General features: G+C 35.0%; 1 protein-coding gene across 1 annotated transcript in view; it reads left to right on the top strand.

Moving 5' to 3' along the window:
* Window positions 1–22882, top strand: part of LOC121369683 (E3 ubiquitin-protein ligase rnf213-alpha-like) — a 136238-nt gene that overhangs the window by 43812 nt on the left and 69544 nt on the right. The window contains exons 24-34 of the mRNA XM_041494734.1: window positions 7691–7800; window positions 8748–8882; window positions 9671–9830; window positions 10181–10254; window positions 10621–10750; window positions 11270–11377; window positions 12245–12330; window positions 14465–14638; window positions 17879–17996; window positions 20863–21057; window positions 21787–21923. Coding sequence (XP_041350668.1) covers window positions 7691–7800; window positions 8748–8882; window positions 9671–9830; window positions 10181–10254; window positions 10621–10750; window positions 11270–11377; window positions 12245–12330; window positions 14465–14638; window positions 17879–17996; window positions 20863–21057; window positions 21787–21923 — 1427 coding nt within the window. The remainder of the gene's footprint in view (window positions 1–7690; window positions 7801–8747; window positions 8883–9670; window positions 9831–10180; window positions 10255–10620; window positions 10751–11269; window positions 11378–12244; window positions 12331–14464; window positions 14639–17878; window positions 17997–20862; window positions 21058–21786; window positions 21924–22882) is intronic.

Below are 22882 nucleotides of genomic sequence, written 5' to 3'. Positions count from 1 at the left end.
GTACAGCTTAGTAGTACAGTGGGTACCAATGGGTTTTTCACTCCCAATCCGTCAATTATCGTAACACATGCTTGGAGGGAAACCCCCCCCCCCCCCCCCAGACATACAGATAACATATTCCTTTATTTAACAAAAAGAAAACCCCTCCCCTATAAAAGTGTAATGTTAAGTAGAGGGTTATAATCTCGTGAAATATGCTGGTCAATTGTACACTGTTTACACCACTTTGTTCCTGTGCAACGAATACCAGTTTAGTATTAAACAAAACAAAGTGAGGCAATATCAACTGCACAAACCAGTTAAAGGTAGAGTAAACTCAAATAAGAGATTTATGTGTTGGAAAGATACATACCCGGACCACCAACAAATGAAAAACGCGTAATTATAGAGTTAATAAAAAAACATGATTATTCATGCTAACTGGGGGCAGCCATTTTGTTTTGTTTTTGTGATGTCCGGTGGTATAGCTTGGGGCGAAGTGACATCAGCTCCGTCCATCAGCTCTATGCACAGTGTAAACAAACGCTCTAATTTACACGTATAATAAACTATTTAACTAAATATATTTCAATTTGCATCAATATAACGAAATGTAGTTATAGTATATTTTTTTTTTTTTTTTTTAAATCCAAAAAAACAATGCATATTATTAAGTCTATTGGTATGCTACGTTCGAGCCAAAACGACCACTCACGATACCCAAATGATAATTTTCTTTTCTTTGGGACTACGTAATTGGTCAGTTTTGTGATTTTAGATAGGGAAAGTCTACTTAATCAAGGGTTTTACAGAATTACTTACAGTAATAAAGCAAGACGGCTGGTCGATTACGATTAGAGGGATGTCCGTGCAGTTAACACAATACCCTGTGATCTTAATAAAAGAGGCACGTCTTTTTAGTGTGTCTAGACACAGTGTCTGGGGACAGTCTAAATATACACCTGCCAATCAGGAACTACAGGTACAGGCAACGGAAAGAAAATACCAATTAACTAAGAAAACACTGATTATTATTTCAGTGCGTGGGTTAATTTATGTACAAACCATAATACAGTTATTTCAACACTTTGACAATGGTGGTTTATTTTGTATTGAAAGTAATATATAATTGTTGCTGGCTTACTGGGATGATTATTATTACAGAATATTGCTATGCATCCACAAAAATCAGGTATGTTTTGTTTCTTCAGTTCGAAGACTAATTCCTGACGTGACATGGCTAGGTATTACGCAACGACCAGCTCGCCAGAGGGCGTATTCACTGGGATGGTAAAAAATGGCTGCGCCCGTTATATATAATAGCCGTCACATTTAACCGTTTTATTAATTAACTATACGATTATACTTGTTGATATTAAGCAATAATGTGCATTATATATTGTTAAATATGCATAACAGGTCAAATGCCTTGATTGTCCCTTCCTTTAAGCCTTTCACATAAACAACTAGATCGGGTAATTGAATAATAGTCTGTTTGCATGGATCCTATGCAATTACGCGAACCCACTGTATTATACTTACAGGTCACTTTAAATCGTTGTGATTTGTAAAAAGTACCTAAAGACAAATTTATATACATTTTATACATTAATATTCAGTTTTTACTATAATGAGTGACAGTGTTGTAGTACTTATTTAAAATTTTCATAACAATCACAGTATTTCCACTAATCAGTAGTAAAACCTTGTTACTGATATTTTGTGAAATATACCAGAAATAACTTAATTAGTGTGGCAGATATTTGAAAAATATGTTCACTTCTGGCAGAAAGTGTGAAATTTCGTATATAGGGGTATTTTGGTCTATTAATTTCATAAATTGATGGATTCAAGAAGTCTGACAGGCTGGTTAGCCACTATCTTGAATTTAAAGATGGCACCATGACAAAATATCAATTGCTCATATTTCGGCTTCTGAACCACATAGAAAATTGGAATTTGGAATATAGGGATATTGTGATTAGCTAATTTCACTAATTGATGGATCCAAGATGTCTGATAGGCTGGTTAGCAGCCATCTTGAATTTAAAGATGGCCACCATGACAAAGTATCAGTTGCTCATATTTCGGCTTCTGAACAACATAGGAGATTGCAATTTGGTATATAAGGGCATTTTGGTTTGCTAACGATGCATTTCCCAGGAAAAGGAATCTTCATTTGAATATTCAAAATACATTTGGAGGCCATCTTCAACTTCAAAATGGCCTTCTTGCCTATAATATGGCCACAAAAAATAAATTCCAAGAAAATGAGTGTCTCAAGTTTAAACTACAAATGACATGTTAAGAATGTTTTTCCTAGCTATTACCAGTATATATCAGTATATTACAATACTAAAAATTACAATATGATTAAAAGATGAATAGACCCTAGCTCAATGCACTCTGTGGAACACCCAACTCATTTTGGGATAGACCACTTTACTTCTCATCACTTGAACTTATTGATCATGTTGATTACAAAAACCTTTTCCTGAACAAAAACATATAGTGTTTTCCCTAGCTTGTTTTAGCATGGTGCAGCACCATATCTCATTAGTCTAGCACCATCTTGCCTTAATCAGCACCATGCTGCCCTGAGATTAAACAAGCCTTTTTCACTAATTAATTCTGAAATTGCCTTTATAAAACACCCCAAAAAGGTATTATTAATTAATAACATATGCCTTTTATATCTTTTACCATTCATTTATTAAAGCAAGCACATAAATTTCATTAATGTTTATTTCAATTAATTTTTGTGTATTTTTAATGAAAAACAAGTGCCCCGAAAATGGTGAAAATGTCCCAAAAGTGTTTGGTCTACCATGCCTTGCTAAATTTCTAGGGAAATCACTAACATAGTTGCATGCATTGCACATTTGCTGTAAAACATTAGCATTTTCGAACACATCACTTTTGCCACTTGCATTTGATCAACTCGTGACACCCTTTAGATATGCCTCTCCCAAACAAAAATTGCAAGCTTAATAAATAGCTGGTAACAACCTTGCGGCAAGGTAGTAACTACCGCGTTTCGAGCTAGTATTTGGAACCTTTTTACAACCTTGCCGCAAGCTTGCGACGAGCTTCTTACAACCCTGCGACGAGCTTCTTGCAACCTTGCCACAAGCTTGTTGCATGCTTGCGACGAGCTTCCTGCAAGCTTATTCAGTTTAAGCTAGTATTTGGAACCTTTTTACAACCTTGCCGCAAGCTTGCGACGAGCTTCCCGCAAGCTTGTTCAGTTTAAGCTAGTATTTGGAACCTTTTTACAACCTTGCTGCAAGCTTGCTACGAGCTTCCCGCAAGCTTGCGACGAGCTACCCGCACGCTTGCGACGAACTTCCTGCAAGCTTGCGACGATCTACCTACAAGCTTGCATCAGTGGCAGCCATCTTGCATCTTGTATAATTCTTTAAAAAAACCACAATAGTTTTAAAGTGAAAAACATGAACAGTTAAAACAAAAAAATAGGTGCTACATGTTGTCAGATACTTAGGCTACAAAATTAGTTTACCTGTCTGAAAGACATGTTCCATTTATGTGGGATAGTCTTGACTAAACTAATATGCTAAAAAGCTCCTGGTCCTATATTCTTCTTCTTCTTCTTGTTTTATGTTAATTTCCTCCACTATCTGGAGATCCACACTGTGGTGTAAAGTCATTTGTTTGTTTCTTCTTGTTTTCTTTTTTCTCCTGTTCCACCAAGCAGGATTCAACCAAACTTGGTCCAAATGATCCTCTTATAGACCTGACCAAGTGTTGTTATTTTTCAGGCCAATAAACATTCCAAGATGGCCGCCCTGGCCTCTGAATAACTGAGACATTTTTAACTTTTACTCAAGTTCCACCATGCAAATTTAAACCATATGTATTCCTAATGATCCTCTCATGGCCATGACCAAGTTTGTTATTTTTTCGGGCAGATTTAAAATCAAGATCGCAGCCCTGGCCTCTGATTGACAGAGACATTGTTTTGCTTCTTTTCAAGGTCCACCAGGCAGGTTTCAATCAAACTTAGTCCAAATGATTCTCTCATGACTTACTAAGTGTTGTTATTTTTGTGGCTGATTCAAAATCCAAGATGGCCACCCTGGCCTCTGATTGGCTCAGACATTTTCAACATCTTCTCAAATTCCACCAGGCTAATTTCAACCTAACATGGCCCATGTCATCCTCTCATGGCTATGCATATGTTATTATTTTTGGGGCCAATTGAAAATCCAATTATTACAAGATGATTCTGTTTTAACCATATATTGTATTATCATTTGTATGTATTAATATTAATTTTGTTTTAATTATTATTGTAAATACTATCTAAATATGTAACATGTATGTTTGGTTGTTTAGCCACTGTTCCCACTGAATTTGATAAATCATATGATAAGTTATGAATTAAAAAAAAAAAAACCCATGAAAATGATTTGGTAGTGTAGACATGCTTGCACAGTTGAAGATATACATGCAGCAAGCTTACAAAAATGAAAACATCCTTGCGGAAAGCTTGCACAGTTGAAGATATGCATGCAGCAAGCTTGCAAAATGAAAACATGCTTGCGGGAAGCGTGCACAGTTGAAGATATGCTTGCAGCAAGCTAGCAAAAATGAAAACATGCTTGCGGGAAGCTTGCACAGTTGAAGATATGCATGCAGCAAGCTTGTGCATGCTTTCACAAATGAAAACATGCATGCGGCAAGCTTGCAGAAATACTGACTACCTTACGCGAGCTAAATGTTAGCTTGCAAATAGCTTGCATTGCTTGTACTACCGTGTAACAACCTTGTAACTACCTTGCAACAACCTAGCCGCAAGCATGCATTTTTGTTTGGGATATAGCATCAATGACCAAAATGGACACCAGTCACCTTCCTCATCTTTAACCCTTCTTCAGTCTGCAGGTGACAGACATTCAGGGTTAGCAATTTGGGTTTGAACCCAGATGTGACCGGCTTGATAGACGGCTCTCTTCACATATTGGAGCAGTGACTCATTAGTTTTCATGAGCTAACAGCTGCTTCTGTGCTTCATTTACCTCTTTCAGAGAAGATGTTCTACTGTATAGGACAACAGCAAACCTCTGTATGTCATCCATAATTGGTGCATGCGAGAGGTGGTTGAACATTTGCACCATGTTTGGCAGGGATTTCCATGCATCCCAGGCTGTCTTTTTTTCCAATTCCACACAAGGAAGAGACTGTATTGTATCCTGAGACAGCATGTGGTTAGCAGCAATATATACCTAAACTTAGTTTCATGTCCAAAGGTTAACAGCAGTTCACATTCATCCATGACACTTGCCACTGCAATTGCCACTACCAGTACATATGCAGCTACGTTTTTCTTCAGGACAATGTTTCCGTGATCAAGCATGATCAACAAGTTCAAGTGATGAGAAGACCAGCCACTGAGAAGTAAAGTGGGCTATATCCCACATGCTGTGCGAAAATGAGTTAGATGTACCACAGAGTGCATTGATGGTCTTTGCAATTTTTTTTTCATATTGTAATTTTCAACATTGTAATATACTGCTATATATTGGTAATAGGAAAAGCCATTCTCAACATGTTGTCATTTTCAGTTTGAACTTGAAACACTAATTTTCTTGGAATTGTGTTTTTGTGAGTTAGTCCACTTCTGAGTGGATATATTATAGGCATGAAGGCCATTTTGAAGTTGAAGATGGCCCCAAATGTATTTTGAGTATATGAATTAGATTTCTTGTCCCCCAAATGTATAGTTAGCTGTCAAAATCCACCTCCTACGTGGTTCAGAAGCCGAGATATGGGCAATTGATATTTTTTAATTCAAGATGGTGGCTAATCAGCCTGTCAGACTTCCTGAATCCATCAATTTTTGACATCAGCACATCAAAATACCCCTATATATGAAATGTCAATCTCCTATGTGGTTCAGAAGCTGAAATATTAGCAATTGATATTTTCAGGAATGTCAGTCGTCCATGGATTCATGGATTTCCGACTTTTTTGTGGTCATTTGGACCATTTTTGAGAAATCCGGTTTAAAAAAAACTGTATAGATTCCAGAATTCTAAATAAAGTGATCACAATGTGTTTTTAAATAAACCTTCAGCGGAGTTTTTGGCAACTGGTATAAAACAGAAACACCAATCTCGAACCATACTCTTCATTTAACAACAATCGGAACCCAAGATTAGTTGTTTAGATGGATGTCAGTCATCGGAATCGTCCGAAGTCCTAAGTTTTTAGTTCAAGACTACAGTTTCACAGGAAGTTTTCATTGCAGTGTCTGCACTTAACTTTTTTTTTGAGTTGCCATCCGGGCAAGTGGTGACAGCACTTTCACTTGCCCAGATCTATTTTCACTTGCCCGAATAATATTTTATTAATTATTGATTTTAAAAAAATTGGTCGCCAGGCGGGCAACCTTACTGTGGGTTTTCAGTCGCCCGTCGCCAGGGGCGATCGGGTGACCGTTAAGTTCAAACCCTATCATTGTGCAAGCGCATTTATGACATCCTGGATCCCTCGTGCGTCAAACTAAAACTTCAAACAAATTATTTGTGGATCATGATTTATCTCTTTTGCGCGGTTACTTATAAGTATTGCGCTTCATAAGTATTGTTATATACCACAGCAGGTGGCTCGATCAGTATCACTCTGGGAGCACTTTTTTTTTAAATTGGGGGGGTGGGGGGGGGCTTACAGCTGGATTATTACGGATTTCTTCTCTCACTGCGCTTGAATTATTTTTCTCGCTTCACTCGATTTCAGACTTTTTTTTCAATTTCCTGTTGACATATACCAAATTCCAGTCTCCTGTGTGGTTCAGAAGCAGAAATATGAGCAATTGTTATTTTGTTATGGTGGCCATTTTTAAATTCAAGATGGTGGCTAACCAGTGTCTCAGGCTTCTTGGATCCATCAAGTTTTTAATTTAGTAGACCAAAACACCCCTATATACGAAATTTCACACTTTCTGCCAGATGTGAATATCTTGGTAAATTTGTATTACATATCTGCCCCCGATTAAATGTCAAACTCTACATTTATTAATTGCACAAAAATAATCCCTTAAAGTGTACTATTGTTGCCAACATTTTATAAAACTAATTGATACTATCATTGTGTATATATATAGTTAACTGGTCTTTTCATTGACTGACCCTGACACGTGATTATCGTTTTGATGTGTGTATCACGTATTATCTGGCCATCACTGTCTAGCACTTCACTCTTAGTTGCATTATGTAGTTAGTCTAGTGTGGAGATGTTTTACAAGTTAGAGATGTTATTAGGCTTAAATTGGATTGATCAAGTTTAATTTTTTTATATGGCAACACTGAATTTCAATAGACAACCACAGTAGCTTGAATTTTTTTATGTTTAGAAAATAAAGATTTCCTGGTAAAAACGTCCTCCGGGCAGGAGAATGGGAGACTTCATTAAATCTCCCATGGAATATGGAAAGGTTGACAGGTCTGTACTAATTAGTACAAAGGTGGATGGTAGATCTTCTAACTTACGTAGTTGCTTTTTTAACTTTCACAGTAAAAGCAACATCCATGTTTTTCAATTTACCATTTAAATTTATGTTATGGTTTATGTTTTATCATTAGATTAGTATATAGTATTGTCGTCTCTTTTTTTGGTCACATACTCATTTGAGTATAATTTACTAGTTTATTTTCGAGTTATCAGTTCATTTACTTTACTGTGTTTCAAGGTTGCCTTTATTGGCATTTCCAACTGGGCTCTAGACCCGGCCAAGATGAACAGAGGAATTCTTGTCCAGAGAGAGGTTCCTGATGAGACAGAACTTCTGGAGTCAGCCAAGTAAGTGTATTGCTAAATTTTGAGAATAATCATTTAACTTTGATTACAGATGTGTAGCCAGAGTTGACCAAAGATGCTTGATTTTATTTCACCATATGTTAGTTTACTGCATGTTTCATGTTACTGTGTGATTGTACATATGCATCTTTGCCCATCTGGAATGGAATATTAATGACAGCTAGCTGATCTCATTTTCATCTATACAGCTATTTGGTGTCTAACATAAATTATTTCGACTCTTGGTCAAGAAAGAAACTCAGAGAGGCAGGCTACTCCTAGCAACAAAGTAATAAAAGTATTTATAGTCACATTCTTATAGACAGGACAGTACATACCACAACCTTGATATATCAGGCACTGGATTGGATAGGAAAGCAAACCAATCCACTGATCTTTCTTATCATTGAATATGCTGAAATGTAGTGGAACATAGTATTGATTATTCTCAGATGACTGGTATATCAAAAGTTGTCCTGCATGCCTATAAGAAAGTACATACAAAAGGTTCTTAAGTTTCTGTTATTCATTAGGAGTAGCCAATGCCATAAGTAAAGATATGTTGATTTGTCATTAAACAAATAGTTGTTTCCTTTATTAGTGAATATTTTCTGTACACATTTCAAGATTGGAGCAGTAAGTCAGTTATTCTTTCTTTTTTATCTGTTATTCCTGTGCACCAAGTCTGATTAAGTATACTTTTGAAAGCCAACTAGTATGACTTTTTTTTAATTCTGTTAGATTTGTACCAACATGTGCATGCAAGCAAATACACACACACACACACACACACACACACACACACACACACACACACACACACACACACACACACACACACACACACACACACACACACACACACACAGACAGACAGACAGACAGACAGACAGACACACACACACACACACAATTGTTAATGAATGCTTTTGTACTCATTATTTTAACAGAGGAATATGTGCAAGTAATCCTGGTGTTCTTCAAAATATCAAAAGACTTTTACCCGAGTTCGCTGATGCTTATAAAGCAGTGTTTGAAACAAATCTTCAGAAACGAGAATTCTTTGGACTTAGAGATTTTTATAGGTATAACCATTTAATATTACTATAGTAATAAAGATAGTTCTGACCGTGCAATAAAAAATATTTTATTGAACATATATATTTGAGACAAAATCTCGCATGTGTAGTATGTGTTCACCCGAATGATGTCATGTCCCTATAGCCAGCAATGATGTCATGTCCCTATAGCCAGCAATGATGTCATGTCCCTATAGCCAGCAATGATGTCATGTCCCTATAGCCAGCAATGATGTCATGTTCCTAGCCAGGATGCTCAGCATTCTGTCAATTCTATAAATTCAACCAACATTTCAGACAAAATAAGTTGTGTTATTTAATTAAACTTTTGTTGATCTTAATATACAAAGGTGGTATGTAATAAATACAGATCCACATGCCAGTTATTTTGCCTTGTTATTTATTGCACTCGTTTATACTGCACAAGATTTATGTCAGTCTTCTGCACTATAAACTTGTGCAATAAATAACATGGCAAAATAACTGGTATGTGGTTCTGTGTATTTATTTATTGGCAAAAATAATTTTAGTCTTTCTTCTTTCAAAATAGGAAGCATGAAATTGAATTGGAGAGAGAAAATATTGAAGAAAAATTATAGACATTGTGATGCTGACAAATGTGGCAATGTTAGATCCGGTTACCTCAGATTTCGAAATATTGTCCCCTATCTAAACTAAATTATATTGGTACTGGACAAGAATTCATTAATGTTGAGGGAGTATTAAAAAATACCATTTAAGAAATTGATTACCATTACTATTAAAGGTAAATCTTACTACTGTAATGGTTTCAGTTTGGTGAAGATGGTGTACGCATTTGTTGCCAAACAAGATCGACCTCTCTGTTGGCACCAGCTGGAACACTCTGTACTTAGAAACTTTGGAGGCCTGGATACTGTGGATCCTGTTAAAATCTTTCAAAAAAAGATTACAACATTATTTAAAGGGGAAGAGGTTAGCAACTGGTTCCTTGTCTTGAAATAATATTGCTGTAAAATTTTTCAGTTCATACAAGTAGACTTCATTTTTATGTTGAAAGGAAACTTTATTAAAGGAATTTCAATTGTATTTCCACAGTTATTGGAATGAGCAGTTGTGGTCTAATGAAAGTTTCAGTTTTTATTTCAAAATAAATTTATTTCTATATATAGGCAAGTTTCCTGTCTGTAGATAGTAAACATGTAGTTGTAAAAACCTGATTAAATGTGCTTTGATGTTTCAAAAGGTTAGATTTTCTTTAAAAATAATAAATTTTAATTTTATTATCCCTGAATGATATAACAGAATGGTTATGTGTTTTGTAGCGACATGAAGATGATCCTGTCAACACTACAGCTGGTCTAATAGAAGCAGCTCTGTTCGGAGATGGTACTGGAAGGTCAGTTTATACTCATCTGAATGTGCTGATCTTCTTTTTATGTATAAATTAAGAACAGGCCGATTCTGTATAAGTCCTTAAAACATTTTAACCTTTCAGATTTACAATTACTGTTATATGGACGAAACTCATTCAATATTGCCCAGATATTTGTGTCCAAACATTTAGTCAACAAACTCGTCATGTTCGACAATAGATTATAATTAAATTGCCATATGCAGTAATAACTGGTGTCTCCTGTATCATTATTTCTTTTGTAAAATTCACGGTTTTATGACATTTCCTAGATCTTGCTTTTTAACATCAAAACATAAATGCCCAAACACACGAGAAATAATAGTAAATCTTCAAATGTATTTTCTTCAGCGAAAGTCGTTATCTTCTGCTTTTGACTGAAAATTATGGAGCTCTTGGAATACTTCAACAGATGGTAGGCAAACACAAAGTCGTAACCATATTTGGAAGCAGTTTCCCAAAAGATCAGGAATACACACAGGTGACAATTTGTTTAAAGCTTACTTTATTGTAAATACTTTTTATCTTTGATTGACTGGTGCACAGCAAATCTAGTTAGAAATATTATTTACTTAGAAATCCAGAAATTTCATTGATTAAAACGGTGCATCTAAATATATCATATAGTAAAAACGTTTCAGATAACTCCAATGCTTGTTATTACAAGTGGGTAGCTTGTAAAGTTATTCAGACAAGTTACATTCTGCTAATAGTTTTCCAACCACATAAACATTTTTGAAATTCGTTGGGTTGGTTTAATGAGATATTAGGTAACATTTAGATGTTCTCAAGAGTGTTAAAATAAGGTGAGTATCATTATTTGTCATAAATCTTAGATAACATTATTCATATTTAATAATTCAAAAATCTTTAGGTGGAGGGAAGAGTGTATGAGCTCTTAATTAGAATGACTAAACTAACATCTTTTGTTCATTGATTGGGGGCCGGTTTAGATTATATTTTAGCTAGAAATTATAAATTTTGATTGATTAATTTCCAGGTTTGCCGAAACATTAACCGTATCAAAGTGTGTATGGAAACTGGACACACAGTGATTTTGCTCAACCTTGAAAACCTGTATGAGAGTCTGTATGATGCCTTAAATCAGGTAAGAAATTCAGTATTTTATATTCAGCATGTAAATGATCAATTAATAAGGCATACTGATAAAATGATAAATAGAATATTGTAAAATAAAAATGAAAATATATCTGTATCATTGCTATAATTACAGTAATGATGATTCTTGAATGATAATAATAATAATAATGGCCTACATCCAACCCCACCCCAACCCCACTTTCTTTTAATAGTTACTTGAAAATACATGTTTGAGAATATGAAATTTGTAACTATCTGGGATTTTTTCCACAAATTTGAAAATTAATTTGATTTTGTACAAATTGCCAGTGACATTAACGCAGATGTCTATTATGGGAAAAATAAATAGTAAGTCTGTTATGAGCATATTGTTTAGAGGCAGGTTTTTTTATTCATGTTTCAAATAAGGATTCTTTGCATTTAGGGTGTTGCATTTAGCTCCGTTTCTCATAAACTGTAAGTCCTAGATGGATGAAACAAGTTAAATAGTTGTTCCTAGGATTGATCGTCACAATGCATGTGAAACACAAAGTAATTAATTAAACATTTTAAATTAAAATACTTTTTTATTTAGCTTAAAATTAAGGTTTTGCATCTAGTCCTATTTCTCACAAACTATAAGTCCTACATTGATGAAACTTTTTTTATAGTTGTCCTTGATCTCTGAAACTTAAAAATTGTTTATTACTTGTTCTTATGGATGTTCACAATTATGCATGTGAAAAGAATTAAAATTAATATATGGAGGTTTTTTTTAGATGAAAATCTTATGAATGCAACTATCATTGACATTGAATAAGTGTATAGTAGGCGAGACATTTAATTTTGTGGAATATATTTTAGATTTTAATTGCATGGATTATTTTTAAAACAGTATTACTCTCGACTTGGTGGAGAACGATTTGTTGACCTTGGCCTGGGTACACACCGTGTGAAGTGTCGAGTTCACAAAGACTTCAGGTAAGATGTATACACCTGTCTGTATTTTAGTAAACCAACAGTAAATACATTGTAGATGTGATGACTTGAGCTGTTAAATTTATGATGACATAAATTCTTGGCTAGATTTTGTTTTAGATATTAGATTTGATAATGTCCTTAAAATTGTACTGTTAGTTGAACAAAGGTCAATATATTATTCAAATTTCAAGAAGGTTTACATTGAAATTGGGGAAAATGGTGATAGTAGACCACTTCATGTTTGTAAATAAAATTAATTACTATAATTATGCTATAAACAGTTTCTGGAACTTTTCACTCGTATTTCAATTACTTTATATGATGGTAGTTGAATTGTAATTGACGGCCATTGAAAAAATAATATAATACAAATAACATAATATATACAAAAGTACATATGGCACTACAATCATGGAACCAATGATGCTGCAAAGATACTTTAAATATCAGGGCTTCTAGAATTTTTATAAAATCCACTTGCCATGGGATCAGTTAATTTTAAATATTTACTAGCCACGATTAAAAATTCACTGGCCCTACTTTAGTTTAAGTTAATACAATTTTACTAAATGATAGTAATAATCGGATATGTCACCTAAAGAGGGAAATAGAGCTTGAAAACACTTAACTATGAGGGGGTGGGAGTGGGGCAGGATATTCATATTTATAAAATAGACATTTGACAAAAAAGATTCACTAGCCGTCGGGCATGGCAATAGTAGTTATTTACTAGTCCAACACTGAATATCACTAGCCATGGGAGTTAGGCTACCATAATCTAGAAGCCCTGTTTAATTTGTGACAAATAATAGATAATAAGGTTATAGATTAATAAAATGGACAAACCAAGACAGTATAAAATCAAATATCTATCCCTGTGAGCATGCTGTTAGAGAGATGTCTGAAGTAAGAAATCTGTTTCCAACCCAGAGCATGATAATTTTTTTTTTTACTATTAATCATAGCAGAGATTAATTAAGTGATTGAGGTTATAGAAAACACTAACAAAGTTAATCAGGGTGGGATTTAGCTACATTGCAAGTAGGTGGATGACATCTGAATCCACATTTAAAAAAGGTTTGTTTTCATGTAAAAAAAACCCAACCTATGTCATCGATATATCATCCTATCCCTATTAAGTTGAATTCATTTCTTAGATTACTTCACCCACTGTATGTGGGTACTTGACAATACAGAAGGATGATGGCTCAATGTAATATGGTGAGCTTAGCCAGACACAGCGGAAAACTACAATATGTTTTTGTGTGTGTGTGTGTGTGTGTTTTATATTAAATCATATGACCACTTGGGGAACTGTCCAAATTATTTGCAAATATTAGCATTGTTCATTGTTGCTGTACACAGGGAGAGTTGTGCACTACAAACAAATGCAATTTGTCTCCTAACCTATTGTAATTGGCAATATTGGTCAGTTGACGCTCTCATAATATATTTGTGAAATAAAGATGTTTACTGTAGCAGATTATACAGACTTAAAGAGCAGGAACTTAAACAGAAGAATATGAATTAATAATGTTTAATGATGCAGCACAAAACATATTTGTAATTGGGTGTCAAAATTTTAGAGTTTATAATGCTCTTAGTTGTAATTCAACATTTCATACATATATAAAGATACAACAACATCACTTTCCCACTATGCACTGTGATGTTATTAAATACTAATAGGGACATGAGTATTAAATAGAGATTATTATACGAGCTTGTATGTCGTACTGATTTTACGAAACAAGTGTCAGGATTATTGTATTACCCAAGTGAGAGCAAGGGTAATACATGAATCCTGACATGAGTTTCATAAAATCAGTACAATTCACACACGAGTGTAATAATTTCTTTATTATCCATATTATCCAAAATATTATTTTCACAAATAACTAGCTAGGACCATGTCAAAACGTTTCAGAGAGACAACAAAACGACATCATTTTCTGAAATGACATCATTTTGATAAGCGTTTACACTGGGGAAGCTGCATTAAGTTACGACATCACTTCACAAAATGACGTCATTCGTTGTGCACGTGAAATCATGACACACGTGGGTCATACTGGCAATATTTCCCTGAATATCTTGAACTATGTGGATAATAATGATTTTTATTACATTTCAGACTGATTGTTGTGGCAGAGAAGCAGATTGTGTATGAAAAGTTTCCAATTCCTCTGATAAATCGGCTGGAAAAACATTTCCTGAGACTGAACAACATAATGAATGCTCGCCAGTCCCAGTTTGCAGATGAACTTTACCTCTGGGCAAATCAATTTGTGACAAAATTTAAAATAGGGTATAAAATATTGTGTATTCATTATTTAGTTAAATTAACAATGCAAAATATTAATTCAAACAAAGAATCTGGACAAAACAGTATTCTCATATCAAAATTGTATATCTGCACAAGGTAGAGTTGAAAGGATGTTAGGCAAAGTGGTGATTGCTTCTATATGATCCACTATCATGTGCTCATCTTCAGGAGGACTGCCATTCCCATAGGATATATATAAGTGGATGTATAAGAGCACAGTTGGTGCCCACGGAGATACTTACTTCCTGTCTATATGTCCTATCTTCATTGAGGAAGTCCAGCATTTCACATATGTTTGTCTTGATGTACTTTCAGTCTTACCAAATTGTCCTGATCCATTGAAGATAAATATTTGTACCGTATCCTTCTTCACCTATTTTAGTAACAAATGCACCCTTGATTAAGAAATGGAGTTTTCCCGTAAGTTTGTCATGGTGAGGGATTGTTGTGTATAGTGTTTAAAAATCAAATGTTTAAATACTGGTGAACTTTGATTTGGATTGTGACTGGATAATTTCAAGTAACTCTTTGGAGGTCTTGTGAATCTATATAAGATTAATACCACTTGTCTCGAAGACGTTTTGGCAATATATTGAAAATCTATCATTGATAGTGGTCAGGATAATTAATAGTTAGTTTTTATGACAAGGATTTAATGATGTACTTGCTGAACCCCACAATTATTATGAAGTTTTGGAATCCAATACAGACAAGGAATGGACATATCTTCAGATTTTAAATTCAAGCCAAATGTGCGAAGAACAGATTTGTGGTTTTGATAACATATTGGTTGTATAGAATATTTTTCACTTCTGTGTTCTTTCAGGAGACAAATATGTAATAGTGCTTACATATGATGGTTAGGTTATTAGACTTTAGTTAGGCTTTGACAGTTGGCACTATCACAAACTGTTTATATAGGGCAGCCAGACTGTCTTTCACAGATGGCTGTAACAAAAAGGACTTCATGGCAGAATATGTTTTCTTTCGCAGTTTATGCATTTGCATATGTATGTTACTTAGCTTGATAAAATCAATTTCTTTGTTTGCATATTCCAAATTCAGAAACACCATTTTATTTCTTTGTTTCTGTGGAGTCTGTTTTTGGCTTGGTCAAATGCCTTGTAGTAATGTCTAAGAATATACTCTCCAGGCAGTATTGACTGATGCTACTATATGTAGACCCGGTGTCCAGTATAATTATCTGGAGTCGCTCTGTCTCTTTTAATAATAGTTCTGATCTTGTGATGGCCCAGTGGTAGTTCAAGGAGAGGCAACGAGTCTTTCAAATTAACAGAAATGGTGTTACCTCGTCATTTCTTTTGACCATGACCCTATGACGGCATCTTGAAGATTGTGGAAACAGACTCAGCACATTTTCATTTGCGGTTAATGATCTTCTCTTGTTCTGTGGTATGGTCTACTAAGTCTAGAATTATTGGTTGGATGATATATCTTCTCTGATATTCTGACTTTCGTGCAGAGGATTGAATGGTTTTCACTATTGAAAGGTTGGTAGACACAAGATGACTCTTTGGTATTTATGCCAGATGTTTGTTCGCTCATATGAGCTAACAATTTCTGTTGTGTCTCACCAACATATATTAGACTCTGTGGCATAAATTACATTAAATTTTGTACTTTTACATGAGAGTGGTTCGAATGATTTTGTGCCATATCAGGGCTTTAGACTGCACCAAAGCTGAGGTGATAAAGGGTATGCCCAAAAGAAGCCAGCCCAAATTAAGTACAAACATGTTAACCTCGAAACATGTCACCTCAAAATCAAGTGAATGTTGTAATTAGATTAAAATAACTTGAAATGCCTTTCTAAATGTGTACAATTCTTTACCAGCTATTATTAACAATACTGAGACCTTGATGTGCTTAGAGCAGACAAAAAAACCTGTTGTGACCAAATTAGTATGATCTAAATCCCTCCATATTCTATTGCCGAAAAGTCCATTCTAAATGTTGTGTTCATTAATAAGATGGGATATGTTTTGCAGTTTTTTGTTTTACATGGAGAAATATGGCATTCTAACAGTTTTGAATGAAATCCATTACTGGTTGGAGGACATTGCGATAAATCAATCACATGAAGGGACTGCAATCTAACACTACTAATACAAAGCTTTGAATACATAGGTTTACTGTTGTTTGTTATACTTTAAAGCTACCAACTGAACTTTAATTACTTGATAGTTATTTGTCACCAGGACATAAGCTAGCAGTTAAAATGATTGCATGCAATGCTGTCAGCTAATTTGAGCATGTGCACATTGCATTAGCTATCTGGAATCATGTAACCAGCCGAGTTGCTATTCAGTAGGGTCTCCACGAGTACTCGGGCATGTGCCATGTCCAGCAAGACTTGAGTCTTGAGTCACAGGATTCTAGCACCTGTGCAAGGAAGAGCACTCTCATTTAATTATATTTGTTACGTCATTTTGTCATATGCTTGCCGCCGGTTACATTATAGAGTTCGAGACATGCGGGGTGTGGCGGGGTGGGGGGGGGGGGGGGGGATGAGTAATATGTGGAACAAAATAATACAATGGCATGATTTGGCATCCATGTTCAGTGCTGGAAATAAGATGCATAATGCTATTTTACTTTATTCCTTAGTCTCATTATCATCTAGTGTAAGTGTTGGGTACTCGGGTCCGGGGCGAGTTTGACACTTGAGTCCAACATTTTGGACTCGTGGAGGCCCTTCTATTCAGAGCAGTTATCGCCACCATAATGATCCAAACTCAGTCCAGACATCTGGTTTTTATATTCCAGTCGTTGGCGGGTCGTGTTGTGGTATATGGCATTATCAGTCCCTCCATATGCCAGTTCATATCCAGAGCACAATTCATATAAGATCATAAAACCTTGCAAGCAAGTACAACTTGGGATGATGGCGTATCATGTACCTCACTGGTACTCGCAGGAGTATAGTTTACACTAAAAAAGCTTATTGGGACTGCATTATTCATTCAGTGTTCCATTTAGAGAATTCATGCAGGTTTACTGAGGGTCTGGAATTACTGTATTACACACTAACACAGTATGTCATACTCTTTTTGTTCATATCATTTAAACAGTTTTGTTTGTTTTGTATTTGCTAAGCGAATTTAATTATAGAATTATATTTTTGTCTTTTTGCCAAATCTGCAATAATATTTGTGCTTTGGTTGATCTTTCAAAATCTATTTTTGTGGGCCTTTTTTAAAGGTACAACACAGAACAAACCATGAACATTGCTGATGCTTTCATGGGCTACCACCCAGACACCACTGCTGCCATTGTTTTACACATGTGGGATGAAAAAGATGGCCATATTGATGATCATGTAAGGTTATTTCTCTGCCTATCATAGCACTGAATCCCACAAAGTAGCTTTTTTGGATTTGCCACATTTTATTTTGTGATTTGGAGAAGGCTGGTTTGCCTTTACTCATCCTCACCACCAATGAAAATCCACAGAGACGTAGATAATTAAGGCTTCAAACTGTATTTGTTAACATTGAGTCATCAATTCCTGTGGTATAAAATAACAACTGTGTTCTTTGAAGAAATCTCTTTGTAATAAATAAACTTACTATTAACATTTTATGCTACTTAACATCCTTACTCTATTCTGAAAAAACAAAACAAATCTCTTATGATTATTTAATCTTAACCCTAGAGAGTCTGAACATATAAACTTCCATGTGAAAAATATAATAGTTGGCTAACAATTGACAAAAAAATATAACAAAATTAAAATTTTGAACTTTTTTGCCCAATTTCAGAACTCTATCATATGTAATAAATTAGGTTTTTAATTTTGAATACCCAGTGTAGCATATATGATATGATGTCGAAATTTTCATATTCCTTTAACATAAAAGCCTGATGTATCACATTTGATACATATACATGTAGTTTGGCTGTGTATCCGCTACATGCTATGTTTTAAGTATCAGATTCTTTCAGTTTACTGTATTCTTTGATTACTACTACTAATATGCATAGCATTTACAAATCAGTCCCACTTATCTGTGTGTAACATTTCTTGATTAAAAAATTCTTCTATTCTAAACATCGCCATTCAACATTTCAGCCACCTTTAGACATTAGTTTTGTAAAAATATGATAGAGTGCATGTCTGTTCTGTATCAAATATCATACATCGGGCATATATGTGAGTAATTTAATGTTGATTGAACAAGCTATTTTTATATGTTAATTTTAATTAACCTAATCACTTGCTTATCATATTTGATAATGGCTGCTCTCTAGGGAAGCATGGGGAAAACTCAATTATTGTGGGGCTTACAAAAGTTACTTGTTTGGTGTTATGTTGTGCACAAACATTTAATAAATGGTCTGTTTTTGAAATGTTACTTCTAAAGTCAAAACTGTAGTAAAAGGTTCCAAAAGTATTGCTCTAGACACAGAAAATGTGCAGTGACTTAGGTACTATAGTAATATAGACTTCGATTAAGTGTAGAAATGAAGTTAGCATGTGTAATCATTTGTCTTATCCTGTGTCACATAGTAAAATAAGACACTGGATGTTAAAATGTATAAAAGCTAAATTTATAAACATATATACTGAACAAAAAAAGAAACTTCCGATTTGTACATATAGTATTTGTTGTGTTAAAGAATTCATTGTATAATGAAATTATATAGGTAGTATTAGCCTTGAGCTGTATTATCAGGATTTTATTGATTATTTTTGCACTGTTATTCGTCGACAACGCGAAATTCAATTTGCATGTGCATGCATGGTTCGACATGTCCCGTGTAGTATTCGGTCAATTTGTTTTACTTGTCTTACTAACATTGTTGTCAAGTGAACGAAAACGCTTCAAAATTTGTAAAAAAAAGTAATGTTTTTTACATTGTAGCATATTTAGTATACCAAGAATACCCAATAATTTACGTGAACGGGTGATTGGCATGCTTGATGCTGGCATGTCGACAGAAGACGTTGCAAGGCATGTTGGGAGTTCTAGTCGAGCGATACGAAATCTTCGCGTAAGATTTCGAACGACAGGAAGCACCAACGACTTGCCACAAATCGTGGACGTCCGAGTGTTACAACGCATGGTCAAGACCGCTATATCATGAACACGCATTTGCGCAATCGATTCCAAACTGCCACTGCTACTGCTGCTAACACACCTGGGCTTCATAATAACCGAATCAGTGGGCAAACTGTTTGTAATCGTCTGCGGGAGAACGGTTTACATGCACGACGTCCTTACGTCGGATGCGTTTTAACGCAACGTCATCGTCTAAATCTTCTTAATTGGGCACGTGTACACACTCGTTGGATACGGCGACACTGGAATACCGTTCTTTTTTCGGATGAATCCAGATTTTCTTTACAACGTGGTGATGGCAGGGTACGCGTCTACCGTAGGAGAAATGAACGCTATGCTGACTGTTGTGTTCTTGAACGAGATCGTTTCGGGGGTGGGGGTTGTGTCATGGTCTGGGCAGCCATTGCCCATGGTTATCGTTCACCACTAGTCATCATTGATGGCAATTTAAATGCCCAACGTTACCGCGATGACATTCTCGCTCATCACGTCATTCCTCTGTTCCATAACAACGCCAACATCTCGATTTTTCAGCATGATAATGCCACCTCTCATACAGCTAGAGACACTGTAAATTTTCTTAGGACAAATAACATTGATTTCATTGATGACTGGCCCACTAAAAGTCCTGATCTCAACCCTATCGAGCATGTCTGGGATAGTCTGGACAGACGATTGAGGCGTCGTCCCAACCCACCCGCTAATGTCAACGAAATTCGTCAAGCGCTCATTCAGGGATGGAACAGTATTCCACAGACAGAAATCAACACTTTAGTCAATTCTATGCGCCTGCGATGGACTGCAGTGGTCAATTCAAGAGGTGGTCATACCCGTTATTAAGTGTGTGTTGTTGTTTTTTAACCCCTACCACACTTGGTCAAAATTTCTCCCAGTTTCTGTTAACCAATGGCCATGATTTTTGCACCAAACGATGCATCATGGAACACTCTTTAAACGCATATACAACAATTATTCCCCCGGTTTGTTTTCATCAAGTTATGTTCAAGCAAAGTTAGCGGAAGTTTCTTATTTTGTTCAATATATATATTCATGTTTATGTAATGATAGTTGTGTTTTTCAAAAGAGATGTCTCATATTGTTTTTTGTGGGGTTGTGTTTCAGTTCTTGGAAGATTGCAAGAAGATGCTGTTGTGGAGTGCTACACCACATTCTGTTCTACGTCTTGAAGAAACCCGACTGTTTAGTGAGAAAGACTGGGCTTTGCATACATATTTTACAGAACAGCCTCATGATGATATTTGCAGTTACATTAGGTACAAGCTTGACAAATTTACAAGCAGCAATTTATATGCTCAGGTAAATAAGAATTCTCTTTACATAGCAATAAACAATTAGAAATACATTAGAAATGTATTACTTGATATTCATACATCAATAAACATTAAAATATTTCTGGATTATTCAAACACTTTATTTAAGGTCTGGATATGCACTCCAAAATATTTTAAAGATAATTAAAGACCTATATATCTTTGTCAGTTGGTCCATTTTCTGAGTTCAAATCCTCATTACGACATTTGATGGTTCATGAAACTTTTTTGTGCAAGATCAGTAAAAAGTGGAATTCGGTGAACTTTTGTTGCTGCACTATATATTTAGCAATGAAACAATATTTTTTTGTGTGTCAGTATGTTTGTAAAAATACTATAAATGAAATTGATTTACCTGTGTTTATTCTATTGACAGAATATGATGACGGATAAAGCAAAGTCATATCCTGCTACTAACAGGTTATGACTTTTTGACGTCACTCATATGACGTCACATGCATAGCTACATTACAAAATCGCTTATTTTACCTCTAGGTAATCTTACAATGTAGCTGACATATAACAGAAATAATAGCTTTTCCCCTTAGTTTTTATGGTATGCAGGATAAAGATAATAACTAGTTAATGACGTCACATATCTACTTTATCCTGTTCAGGCCGAATGAGAAATTTCCCATTCTTACCTTCACCGGATAAAGCAGATATCCAACGTCATTAACTAGTTATTCTCTAGGGTTTTTTTCATGGTTTGCAGGTGACAACCCATTCAAAGCTTTTGACTGACCAGGAGAAAAAAGAGATCATGACTTGCTTTGGCTTGACAGAGAACAACATTATTCTTCTTACTCTCCAGTCTTTTGACACGGAACAGCAGTTCTGTCAACAAATCAAGTACTGTAAATTTATTTACTTTTATCAATGTCATGTCTTCTCGTATTGAAGTAATTCTTTATTTTGTTGGTGTCAGTTCCTGACAATCAATAAAAATGTTGTACAACTTTAACAATGTCATGTGTTTTGTCAGGATTGTATGTTGTCTTCTGTCAACTCCTGAAGTGTGAAATATGTACAAATATATAGTGTTTTATTATTATTATGAATAATCAATTTAAAATGTTAAAATAACTTTATTAAGTTCTTTGTCCATCCAGACCGATACCGTAATCTACTCGATAAACCAGTCATATCACAGTTTAGTATTTTAGCATTCTAGCAACATATCTATATTGTACATAAGGGCTGTATCTATATTTACAGCTGGAAATTGAAATAAAAATGACTGTGGTAAAGAGCTGTAGGAAGAAATATAATTATATATAATTCTAGTTAATTTGTTCTTGTACTCAAAATGTAAGTTCCATTCCTATAACATCATTTACTAATATAAAACACCCTATCAGGTTTAATAAACTTTGGCCTCAACTGTCAACAGCACTGGTGCAACATGGAAACCTTGTAACATTTTTAGGGGCAATATTAGGGTGGTATCATGCATGTGTCCAGTCTCGAACACATTTGTTTCTGGCAAGTGGCATGATCTTTGGATTATTGCTGTAGATTCTGGCTCAGACTGATTCACCAAAACTCCTTTACCATCTCCATGACTACTGTTGTTTTCAGTCTTAATGGATAAGTCTAACAAAACGTTTGGAAAACAAGCTTTATTATTAAAAGAAAAGGTTTTGTTTTTTTAAATTAATTTTTGAATTAGTGATGTGGCATCTACAGTGTGAAGAATTCCTGGGGCTATTGGCATGCTTCAAACTGGTAGAATTCAGTGTTATATAGCCAATATGTTCAATGTTTCACCATCTGTGATCTGCAGACTATGGAACCGATACCAACAGACC

The sequence above is a fragment of the Gigantopelta aegis genome, chromosome 4, assembly GCF_016097555.1.
Source record: "Gigantopelta aegis isolate Gae_Host chromosome 4, Gae_host_genome, whole genome shotgun sequence".
NCBI lineage: Eukaryota > Metazoa > Mollusca > Gastropoda > Neomphalida > Peltospiridae > Gigantopelta > Gigantopelta aegis.
Note: the sequence above shows the minus strand (reverse complement) of the source record. Positions and strands in the feature narration are given on the sequence as shown.